The sequence below is a fragment of the Populus trichocarpa genome, chromosome 17 (genome assembly GCF_000002775.5).
Source record: "Populus trichocarpa isolate Nisqually-1 chromosome 17, P.trichocarpa_v4.1, whole genome shotgun sequence".
Lineage (NCBI taxonomy): Eukaryota > Viridiplantae > Streptophyta > Magnoliopsida > Malpighiales > Salicaceae > Populus > Populus trichocarpa.
This window is the reverse complement of record NC_037301.2, coordinates 10,078,074-10,089,842: the sequence shown is the minus strand read 5'-3', so window position 1 is coordinate 10,089,842 and position 11,769 is coordinate 10,078,074. Positions and strand designations below refer to the sequence as shown.

At 36.4% G+C, this 11,769-nt stretch overlaps 2 protein-coding genes across 2 annotated transcripts; one reads left to right on the top strand and one right to left on the bottom strand.

The window, feature by feature from the left end:
- The first annotated feature begins 733 nt into the window (after positions 1-733).
- LOC7461096 (SNF1-related protein kinase catalytic subunit alpha KIN10) lies at positions 734-6,918 on the top strand. The gene is made up of 11 exons (XM_006373280.3): positions 734-990; positions 2,520-2,713; positions 3,069-3,253; positions 3,349-3,531; positions 3,683-3,814; positions 4,566-4,751; positions 4,836-4,925; positions 5,009-5,092; positions 5,431-5,571; positions 5,891-6,133; positions 6,413-6,918. Exons 2-11 carry the CDS (start codon positions 2,524-2,526, stop codon positions 6,524-6,526), a joined length of 1,548 nt encoding a protein of 515 aa, XP_006373342.2. The 5' UTR covers positions 734-990; positions 2,520-2,523; the 3' UTR covers positions 6,527-6,918.
- A 2,393-nt stretch (positions 6,919-9,311) lies between these two features.
- LOC7495994 (ethylene-responsive transcription factor ERN1) lies at positions 9,312-10,897 on the bottom strand. The gene has a single exon (XM_002323842.4). The coding sequence runs from the start codon at positions 10,765-10,767 to the stop codon at positions 9,565-9,567; it is 1,203 nt and encodes a 400-aa protein (XP_002323878.4). The 5' UTR covers positions 10,768-10,897; the 3' UTR covers positions 9,312-9,564.
- Between the last annotated feature and the right edge of the window lie 872 nt (positions 10,898-11,769).

The following is an 11,769-nucleotide window of genomic DNA, read 5'->3' as shown; positions in this document are numbered from 1 at the left end:
GAGTTATTAAAGGGTGAGATTAAATAAAAAAAATACAAAATACTGTTGTAGTAAATATTATTTCATGAATGTGATTATATGATTTAACCTCATATTTTAATGTTTTGTTAAATAAATAAAATGGCTTTTTTTCAAAAATAAAATAATATGATCATTGAATCATATTAAATCACATTAGGACAACATAATTGTTGAAATATTGTTATTTGTTTTCTCTTGGATTAATATTGTTATCATAAAAAAGAAAGAAATGTGGTATGACTACGAAAATTCTTTTATGAAATCATCATTCAATTGAAATCAAACGACAAGAGAACATAAATCCTTAGCTGCTTATGACTCAGCATGTGGTGTCATACAAACCTATCCATAGCTGCCTTCCGTTTCATTCATCTATTTTTTCTAAATAAATAAAAAAAAAGAATATCTATAAATTACTAATACCCTTTTATGCTTAATTTAAACATCTCTTTTTATTTATTTTCTGATCTAATTTTTCACTAATCAATCTTTTCTTTTTCTTACCTCTTTTATTGTGAGGAGAATCTACCACAACCTACTCCTCGTTTACCATTTCATTCCCATATTTACCCCCAACACCTGAAAAGAATTACAATGCCCAACACAGGACACCGTAGCCATTAATCAAGGACACCGAGGGCAATTCGAGTCATTAAATGAGAAAGTGAAAAATAGGAGAGAAAAAAAAAGAAAAAAGAAAAAAGAGATGAAGATGGATTTTGTTGTCTTCTCGAGAGAGAGAATCTGTAACTCCCAGAGAGAGAGAGAGAGAGAGAGAGAGAGGGAGCACACAAACAAGAACCAACCACAGAGAGAAAGAGAGAGAATTAACAACAAAAGTAATTAGTCTCATACGTTTTAGTACAAAAATAATTCTCGTTAATCCATGATTACAACTGTCTCGTTATAGAATCTTGCAATCTCTCTCTCTCTTCTTCTCTTTTTTGAGCTCGGATTCTCACATTCTAGGTAAGTCTGTGTATGTATTTGATTGTAAAATGTTTGGCTTAACTGTTTGTTTTTTTTTTTATATGGTTTTATTTAAGATCTGTGGAAGCTAGGGTTCTTTACTTGATTCAAATTTACATTATTTTCTTCTTTCCTGTGCAATCAGAGCCTAATTTTATCTGATTTTGATAAGTTCCCAATCTTATTTTATTTTATTAATGGGTTCTCGATTTTCTTCTTTTTTTTTTTTTTTTAAGGTTGAGTTGTTCAATTAGGGCTAAAAATTCTCTGGCATGTTATTTGAATTGGATGAAATCATCAATTATGAGTGTGCATTAGGGATTAACTGATCTTTCTTGGAAATGTGAAATCTTGGGATTTATGAGATTCTTTGGGATTAACATTTTGGTAAATTTTACTGCTTTGTAAGAGTTTAAATGGGTTTTTGAAATTGCTTGTGATTGTCTTTGTACTGTCTTTATTTCTTTGTACTGTCTTTATTTCATTTGTATCTGTGATCGTTAGTCTTTCTTTTGTATTGGATTGTAACCATGCATGCCTGCTTATCAGCATGCTGTTTTTATTCATCGGCTGCTGTTGTTTCTTCAAAATCTTAGGAAATAAGGGAACTGCTTGGACAGTAGAATTTATAATAGGGCAGTGGTAAGAGCAGTTGTTTATTAAAGTGAGTATTTAGATGCTCTATAGATCTCACTGCTGGTGAAATTATAGCGTGAAACCCCACCAGTGGGACCCACAGCCAGGGTTTTAAATTTCAGTTAGGATCATGATGCCGTGGTGATCGTGGGGGATGCTTAATGGTCATGGCTGTTTGCCGTTGCTCAGTTGTTTAACAAACTTAACAAATTTTCTTTAGTGAACAAGTTTTATTAGTTTTACTATAAATGAATATCTTATTACTTTAAATGAATAAATACCTGCATTACCTTATTACTTGATTAAAGTTTTTCGCAACCGAGCTTAATATATGCATAACTAAGAGATGTCTCGATGTGTTCCTGAAAGTAATACATCGACAGTGTCAAGTGAAATGGCTGCGACACATTGATTGCTGCAATGGCTGTTACTGGCAATCAAAGGCTGTTAGAGGTGTTATTCTGAATGGTTCCATTGCTTCATGGCAATTATTTGATTCCATTCCCACAACATGTGGGTTTTTATCAACAATGAATCTGGAGACTGTTCATATAGGTGCTCTTGAAGCCTCTGTTATTGGCATGCTACCATACCTGGTTTTCGTAATTGATTTCAAGTGACACATTGGGTTGTTGATTGGTGCATATGAGTTAGCACTTGTGTCATTGCCTGAAGGTTATTTCTACATATGCATGAAATGTTGTTTTATAAGCCAACCTCTTCTATTTATATTGAACTAGTTTCCTTGAAATGCCATGCTGATGTGCTTTATTGATGCTTCCAGTTCTAAGCCCACCTCAACATGCTAGTGCATACATACAACACATGATATATTTGTGTAGTTGCTTTCATGTTTCTCTGAATTTATGTTTTTCTCTATTCCATTTGAATAGGAAAATGGAAGGGCCATCTCACAGAGGCAGCAGTGGTGTGGATATGTATTTACCAAATTACAAGCTTGGTAAAACTCTTGGAATCGGTTCCTTTGGAAAGGTAAAAATAGCAGAGCATGCATTGACTGGGCACAAAGTTGCTGTCAAGATACTTAACCGTCGTAAGATAAAAAACATGGAGATGGAAGAAAAAGGTATGGATGATCCATGACTCTTTTCTATCAAAATGAGTAGGTTTGCTTGGGTAATCTGGCTGTTCCATTATCTTTGATGATGGGTGCTCCCATCTCATGATTTGCATGGATGATATTTTTCCCATAGTGACTAACAGTATTTATATGATTAAAAGGAGGTCATTTGAAACCTGAAATACAGAATGCAATACCGAGATTATAAAGATTTATATCTGAGGTTATTTTAACAGTTTTTTGGGGAGTTGAAGTAAGGTTTTGTTCCTCTCCTCGTGCATGATAGTTTTGTTCAAATTTTCAATGACTGATGCAGTTCATTTTGATTTGCTTATGTGCTCCCTCTTCTTCCCTTTTGCAGTGAGAAGAGAAATCAAAATCTTGAGATTGTTTATGCATCCCCACATTATACGACTTTATGAGGTTATAGAAACACCAACTGACATATATGTTGTCATGGAGTATGTGAAGTCTGGGGAGCTCTTTGATTATATTGTGGAGAAGGGTAGATTGCAGGAAGATGAAGCACGGAATTTCTTCCAACAAGTACTATTGCCTACTAACATGCATCACAATCCTCATATAGGTTACCTTCATTTTTGCTATTTAGTTATGGTGTGCAAAATTCTGTGTTGGTGCAGATAATATCCGGTGTGGAATATTGCCACAGGAATATGGTTGTTCATAGAGACCTCAAGCCTGAGAATCTGTTATTGGATTCTAAATGGAATGTGAAGATAGCTGATTTTGGGTTGAGCAATATAATGCGTGATGGTCATTTCCTTAAGACAAGTTGTGGAAGCCCAAACTATGCTGCACCAGAGGTATGGAGTTGTGGAATTACTTGTTATAAAGATTTAATTGAAAAAAGGAGGCTCTCCGTACACCCATCTATTTAATGTAAAATACAGGTGCCCATGTATTGGTTTTACCTTGAAGGTTATTTTATGCATGATTTGTTTATTTATTTTGCAGGTGATTTCTGGGAAACTGTATGCTGGACCTGAAGTAGATGTATGGAGTTGTGGTGTTATATTGTATGCTCTTCTCTGCGGTACACTACCTTTCGATGATGAAAACATTCCCAACCTCTTTAAGAAAATAAAGGTATTGGGAATTCTTTTGACTAGGATCAGGGCATAACTAATGACCTTTCACTCAACGCACTCATGGTTTCAGGTCATCAACATCTTTAGAATATTGTCGAGCTAATATAGTTTGGAGACTTAATTTTCCATGTATTACTTTTATCTTATAGATTCAGTTATGCATGCTTTGACATGAATTTTGTATTTCTGCTGAATGCTATGTGTCCCAGAGTTCTTTTTTGTTATTTGAAACTTTTTTGTTAGATTCGAAGACTCTGCAATATAATTTCCAGGCCAAACACTTTATTTTAAATATTTGTTATTTATGATCTCATTACGTAATAGTTTAGAAAATCAGTAATTCCAAGACCAATAGATAAAAATAAGAATTTAAGTGAGGCACTGATCTTAAGCTTTTGAGTTGGTTATAAGTTCTCTAACATATTATCACTAGCTGTCCAGCTGTGGCCCATGTTACATTACCTGTTTTTTTTAGCTTGTTCTTCTATGTAGATTCTCTTGCATTTGATCATGACTGTGCCATTTGCTAGGCTCACCTAGCATGTGCCGAGTGTGATTTAAGAATATGAATCACTTGTTGTTAGGATAGGGAGTGTTGCCATGGTTTGTAATATGGAGTAGCTCGTCTATGTAACAACTTAAGTCAATGGGCCATCGTGAGTTCTCTAAGATTAGGATCATTTTATTGCATTTCATTTGCCCATGGATTTAACTTTTATGTTCTCTGTCTATATCATTTTGTTCTTTAGGATGGGATATATACTCTTCCCAGCCATTTATCACCCGGAGCAAGAGATCTCATCCCAAGGATGCTTGTGGTTGATCCAATGAAGCGAATGACCATTCCTGAAATTCGTCAACACCAATGGTTCCAAGCTCGCCTTCCCCGTTATTTGGCAGTGCCCCCACCAGATACATTGCAACAAGCTAAAAAGGTTTGGTCTATTTTTTTTTTTTTTTTTTATGTTTGAAGAGATTTATCAAGTAATTTATTGAACCATTGGTTGTCATTGCTGCAGATTGACGAGGAGATTCTCCAGGACGTTGTCAAGATGGGATTTGACAGGATCCAACTTATTGAATCTCTTCGCAACAGAATGCAAAATGAGGTTTGGACTCTGATTGATCTCTTAAAACTCGTTTTGTATACAATATTAAGATATGGCCTCATCACTTACCATGCTTTTTTCAGGCTACTGTTGCTTACTATTTGTTATTGGACAATCGATTTCGTGTTTCCAATGGCTATCTTGGAGCTGAGTTCCAAGAAACTATGGTGCGTTTGGTTTCCAAGTTTACTATAGAGAGGAAGAAAATTGTGTCCCCATTGTTTTTTATGTGTAGGAAGTTATCTTGAGTTGATAATGGTTTTTAAAAGATTGAAACCTCTAAATTTTGGCATCTTGTGCATTTGTGTGTGCCACATATGTGGTGTGCCAAAGTGGGATATTACTCCATGCGGCATGCACTACTGGTTCAATCATTTTGTGATCAATGGTTATATTTTACTGTCAACAATTTTTCCCCCCTCTTTTTATTTGACCAGAGAAAAAAACACTGGACTCTTTTTTGTTTCCATTTTCATTTTGACCCTTTTTTATCTGGATTTTATAGGAAACTGCATTCAATCGAATGCATCCAAACGAACCTTTGTCTCCAGCTGGAGGACACCGCCTTCCAGGATTCATGGATTATCAAGGAATGGGTTTGAAATCACAGTTCCCAGTGGAGAGGAAATGGGCTCTTGGCCTTCAGGTTAAGTTTCTTGGCATTTTAGGTGTTTCCAATGGTGTCGGATGCTATGAGTCAATTTCTAGTATGAGTGAAGGGGGTTTGATTGTTTGATCTGCTAAAGAGTTCAAGGTTTTGTGATGCCTTCCTATACAAGTAACATGATATACAAAGAAATTGAAATCTACTTGTTTACCTATAATGTTAGGGAAGTCTAGGCAACTATTTCAAGTCATAGTTTGTGGAACATGTGCAATGATGATGGAGTGAATGGCTTTATTATGACTCCCTGTGGTTGTGTTACAATTATAATTGATCATATTCTCCCCCTACTCTTTGACAGTCTCGAGCCCACCCTCGTGAAATAATGACAGAAGTTCTCAAAGCTTTGCAAGAACTGAATGTATGCTGGAAGAAAATTGGTCAGTACAATATGAAGTGCAGGTGGATTCCAGGCACTCCCGGTCACCATGAAGGAATGGTTAACCATCCTGCACACTACAATCATTTCTTTGGGGATGAACCCACCATTATTGAAAATGATGGAATCATTAACTCACCAAATGTGGTCAAGTTTGAAGTGCAGGTGATGTTAACCATTCTGATTGCTTCTTTAGTTATTGCACTTCGACCCTCCTTGAAAGAATTTATACAGGAAAGTTTGTAACTTGTTGGGTTCGGTGTGTGGACAAAAGATATAGTGGAGTTTGCTTCTCTTGCCTTGCCTTGCCTTTGCTTAGTCATTTCCAAATGTCGCACTGCTGATAAAGGATCATTTTTCATGTCAGTAGCTCTGTAGATTGTTGCATTGAGCTGATTCAGAGTATGATGGCTAATATTTTTGCAATTTCAATGGTTGTGACAGCTATACAAAACTCGTGACGAGAAGTACCTGCTGGACTTGCAAAGAGTACAGGGCCCGCAGTTTCTCTTCTTGGATCTTTGTGCAGCTTTTCTAGCTCAGCTCCGGGTCCTGTAGGTAGCCTTTCGAGAAGACCTTTGCCATGGATCTCATGTCATGCCTGTGAGTAGGAATTCACTCATGATGTATATAACTTTTCGGCTTAGCCTTTGTCTTTAATGTCATAAATTTTCCCTTGGTTTCATGAGAGTAGTAGTAGTTGCTTGAGGCCAACATCCTACAGCGCAGATGGTAAAAGCACCAGTAGTCTTGTTTCTTACAGTGGTTTTATCTTAACTAGGATTTCTCTCAAAAGTTATGTAACCATTTCTGTTCTTATAATTTCTTAGAAAGGATAACCGAATCTAGCTGCTTTTCATGAAATTATGCCATTATGGTAACTATAATTGTGCATGCACATGTTATTGTAATTATGTATTTCAAGCTATCCAGCTAGACTTCACCCGACAGCCGATGCTTGTCACTACTGAGTGATGCTCCAAATAATTTTCTTCCTTCTATCCATTTCCGTGATTTGGACTTAAAAGGCTCAAATGAGCCCTCAAAATTGGACTGCCATTAGTATTTCTTTTGAGAATGACAATGCCCGATCGTGAGACTGCCTGTTGAACGTCCGATGGCGCGTTGCTCCGACCTGAGCCATGCAACAACGAGATAGCAATTAGTTTATAGAGCTCAAATGTTTAATGCTCATTCTTTCACATTTTTTCCTCTCAATTGGATCCTTCAATGGCCAATGAAATTGAAAGATGGGGATTAAATTGAAAAACATGGAGAAACTTGATGGTTTTGAAATTGATCAAAATATTAATTTTGGCCCTCTAACTTTACAACTTACCCATTTTTAGTCCTTTTTGTTTTTCAAAAATTCCCTTTTGACCCAAGATTTCATTTTTTTATTTTTTATTTATCTTGGTGTCAAAACTTTTCCTTAATAAGGATAGTCTTACCGGTGTGTTATTTTACCTCGAAATTGTTTATGATAGGATATTTAATATTGGGATGTTTTTGGATTTCGAGTTTATTTTTTGTTTTTGAACTTTTTTTTTAAAGACAAAAACATGTATATTTATGTTTTTAGGGTGTTATTTTTTTTAAAATGTTTTTTTGGATTTTTTTGAAGGTAAAAACATGTTTATATAGATCTTTAGGGTGTTATTAATTTTATTATTATTATTATTGTTTTGTGTTTTTGGGTAAAAAACATGGATCAAAATGAATTTTTAGATTTAATTGATTTTTTTATATAAATTTTAACATTCAATATTTGATTTATTTTAAATTATTTTTTTATTTTTTATAAAAAAAATCACGGTCTCATATAAAAATTAGGCTATTTTGTTAATCCTTGATTTCTTGAGTCATATTAACATTAAAAAAATATATATAACGTAAGCCAACAAACAGTAACTCAAGTGTAAATGGTACAAAAAAAAATTTCTGTCACCCTTCCCAACTATTTGACTCTTTATACGATTCTCTTCATTTGATTTTGGCAAATCATATACGGACAAATGACCATATCTCTACAGGCAGGGGCAGATCTATGACAAGCTTTGAGGGATCTTGGCACCCCCAAAGTTTTAAGAAAATTTTAATTTTAGCTCTTAAATTTTCAATTTTTTTCATAATAGTTATGCATTTAGCCCCCTTGCTCTTTAATCTTATAGTTTTTACGATGGCAACCCCAGTTAAGATTTTCTAGTTCTGCCTCTGCCTATATTTGGTGGGAGCATCAAGAGCAAGCTTTGGTTGAACACATTAATTGTTGGCTCTATTTGGTCCGATGATGGATCATCTCAGAGAGAGAGAGAGAGAGAGAGACGTGTTGTTCGATTACTTGAATGGCAAGTCATACTCTTGAAAAATTATCTATTGTCTTTGGTGTGATGAACGGCAAATCTTTGAATGCCTCTTGCCATATATAACCACGGAGATTCCTGTTTTTGTCTCTTTTTTTTCTGCCCTGTTTTCACCTTGGTAAACAGTATCGCTCTGACGGCGGATACGTGGAAGGTTTGCTGATAATCTAGGATAACAAACGATACATGAGTGGTAACCCCATTACCCTAACTTCAGCGCAGGATGATAGGCTAAAACGCCTGAACATGCGTGCATAGGTGCTCCTGCCATGTTTATGGCTGTAAAGTGGCCAGGCCATGAAAAAGAAGAAAAGGGTTTGATCGTACTTGCTAATTCATTTTTAAAAACAGTTGACTCTATTGCTGTACTGCTTTTGTTTCGGTAGAAGTGGAAGGCACCATTCACTTGACACTCTGCTCAAAACAACCAACTGCCGTGGTTTTTTTTTTTTTTTCTGTTCTTTTCATCCTGTTGTTGTTTTTTTTGTTCGAATGAAGAGAAATACTTCATCTTGGAGTATTGGCATGGCAATCCAAATGTTCCAACCTACCAAAAGAAGATGGTAGAAGTCATAGAGAATAGGTTTTGGCTGATGGCAGTTTGTTTTCACCAGTGCAAATAATATTCTGTCTCATAAACCTCATTGCTCTGCTACCTCCTCAGAAAAGAATCCAACGAGAAAAAACTAAGATCCCTTCCTAGGCTTTCTTGTAATGGTTTCTCTGGTCAAAGCCAGATATTGTTCATCACTACTCTTAGCCTCAATTCTTGCATCATGAGCTAGCTTTACTAACGGAGATTATTTAGCTTCACGTTCAAGGCTAAGTCCAGATTCCTAAATTCCTGCAAAACGTTTTGCTTTCCGTCTTTAGATTTTCTTACTGGAAAACAAGAACTAGAATTCATGACAATCACCCCACTAATCCTTTCAGAGTGATTATTATCAGTTAAGAATTAAAAGAGCAGAACAGACACACAGTTCTTTTTTTGTTTGCTGTCCAAATGATTCAATCAAGCCTCAAATGCTTCATAGCTCTATACATCTGAATTTTCTTCAACAGTTCATGACTTCTGAACTTGATACAAGATTAAAAGGTGCTTTCTGTTGTTGGCTAGAAAGCTAATATTACATGTCAACAAAAATCTAAAGTTCAGCAATTGTGAAAAATGGAATGTGGGATGGTTAATATATTGGAGCGTGAAATGCATATGAAAGGAAGATCCTCTGTCAATTAGTTTATGAAGCAGATTGGCGGTAGATCAAGATTGTTCCAAAGTGACAATTCACCATCATTAATCAAAGAAGAGGAAGAAGATCCCATTTCCGTTGAGCTTTGTAAGTAATCATCCTGTTTCTGCATCACTTCCAAGCTTTCTTCTTCTGCTCTATTCCCCTCCTTTCTACCGTTACATGCATTTCGAAGTTCGGTTAATTGATCTGAACGTCCTTTTCCCTTGGCATTTCCTGATCCAAGCTTCAACTTTAAGCATTCAGGGATTCCATTAAAAGCATAAAGAGAAGCTGAGAACTTCCTCTCATATTTCATTCTCTTCATGGCTGCTTTAAGCATAGAAGGCTCATCTCCATAGCACTCAGGCTCCACTGGCTCCTCAATATCTTCAGCAATCTCAAAAGGAGAGTAGTAAAAAGGAGATCCAACATCATCAAAAAAATGGAAATCCAAAGCTCCTATGTCGTTCCCTTCTTCCTCTTCCTCTCCATCTTCTTCTGCTTCACCTCCCAAGTTGTTACCATCACCACTAGATGACTGCGCTACATCACTCCAGCTATAGTCGAAGTCCCATTCTTTCCCCCCGCTATCTTCTTTCTCTGTTAAGCATGGCCCAAGACTTTTTGTCGTGCAATCAAATGCACTAGCATTAGTGTTAATGGTGTCGTCGTTGCACACGGGGTAATCGTCTGGATGGTCGAGGAAATCAGTGAATTGGGTGTCTGAGAAATCGGTTGCTGGTTCTCTATATTCCTCCACTAGTTTTTGCTGCAGATTGTGGGGCTGAGAGGTTTTGGAAGGATCACAAGAGTTGTTTCTTGCTTTAAGCCTTTGGAGGAGAAGGTTAGTAATCTTTGAGGGAAGAGCTGGAGTTGTTGAAGAAGTTGGAGAACAAGGCCAGAAGTTAGTTCTTGTATTAGCACCGCGAAGCAAGCAAGCAGCTTCATCATAGGCTCTTGCTGCTTCCTCAGCAGTATCAAAGGTGCCTAACCACACCCTTATTTTTTGTATGGTATCCTTAATCTCAGCCACCCATCTACCTGATGGCCTTTGTCGAACACCAACAAATCTCTTTCTAGCTCTCCTAGCTCCTCCTAGTGCTGCTGCTGCTGCAGCTTCCTTGACCATCTCATCCCAAGCCATGGTTCCTTCACTAGAGTTCTTGTCCTCAACACTTTCACTGACCTTTCTCTTCCTAGCCATATCTTTATTTATGAGCACTAAGTTCTTTATATTCTCTTTTGTGTTGTTGGAAGCTATGTTTATTGCTCTGGGTATGTTGTGTTGGCTGGTCAAGTGGCATTTATACGAGGTTCTTGAAGATCCTGTCAAATGAGAATGGAGAGTTGAAATGGTCTTGTTTGTTCATACTCCCTTGTTCTTTTTTCAGTTTAAGCCTCTTATGGAACCAGGTGGAGTTTTCTCTTAAATTACAGTGAGGGAGCACCACCAAGTGGATATATTGTCAGGCGATGCTAATTCCATGAATTTTGCTTTGACTCAGACAAAGGGTATAATGCTCCCTACAATGCTATTGTTTACAGGGTTTTTTTTTTAAAAAATTTAATGATGAAATCTAAGCCTGAAAGAGTCAATCTACCCTTTTCATCAATCTTTATTGCTTAGACTTATTGATAGAGTTGAATTAAGAAATACAATTGATTCCCCTAAGCAACCTGTCTTCAAGCACCCACGAGACAAACATAGAAATCATCACTGTCATGAAAGAGACTAAATTGTAGCTTTTCTATTGTAAGACATGGAGAGATTAATGCATTATTTAACTAGCCAAAATGAGCTCCAACAAAAACAAACTACAGTACAGCCCCATCCATTTCCTGCAGAGATGTCCATGCATGGATGCTGTGGACTGCCAAATTATTGCACTTCACATTTCATAAATGTCAAGTGTGATTCAGTTCTTAGCAGTAACACTGTTGTTTTCTTGTGTTTCTGTATTCTTCTTGTTATTCTGATAGAATGTTGAAAACCATGTAATCATTCACATGCGAAATTGTCCGTAGTAAAACCTGATTCACTATAAAATGAAAGGAAACCTGCCATGTGAGTCATTTTCAAGCCCCGAAAAGTCAAGAAAATTACTTGGGATTATTAGTCATGTGTAGCATAAAACTAATCATTTTTGCTTTGTTAATTGCTGATAAAAGTCTAAAATTGTCGATTTCTCCAAAGCCCGAGCACGAT

Excerpts from the sequence above, each read along its gene's own strand:
- LOC7461096 (XM_006373280.3), top strand. The coding sequence starts at position 2,524 with ATGGAAGGGCCATCTCACAGAGGCAGCAGTGGTGTGGATATGTATTTA. Across the intron at positions 3,532-3,682 it reads CAAACTATGCTGCACCAGAG|GTGATTTCTGGGAAACTGTA; the intron begins GTATGGAGTTGT and ends TTTATTTTGCAG. Across the intron at positions 6,134-6,412 it reads TGGTCAAGTTTGAAGTGCAG|CTATACAAAACTCGTGACGA; the intron begins GTGATGTTAACC and ends TGGTTGTGACAG.
- LOC7495994 (XM_002323842.4), bottom strand. The coding sequence starts at position 10,767 with ATGGCTAGGAAGAGAAAGGTCAGTGAAAGTGTTGAGGACAAGAACTCT.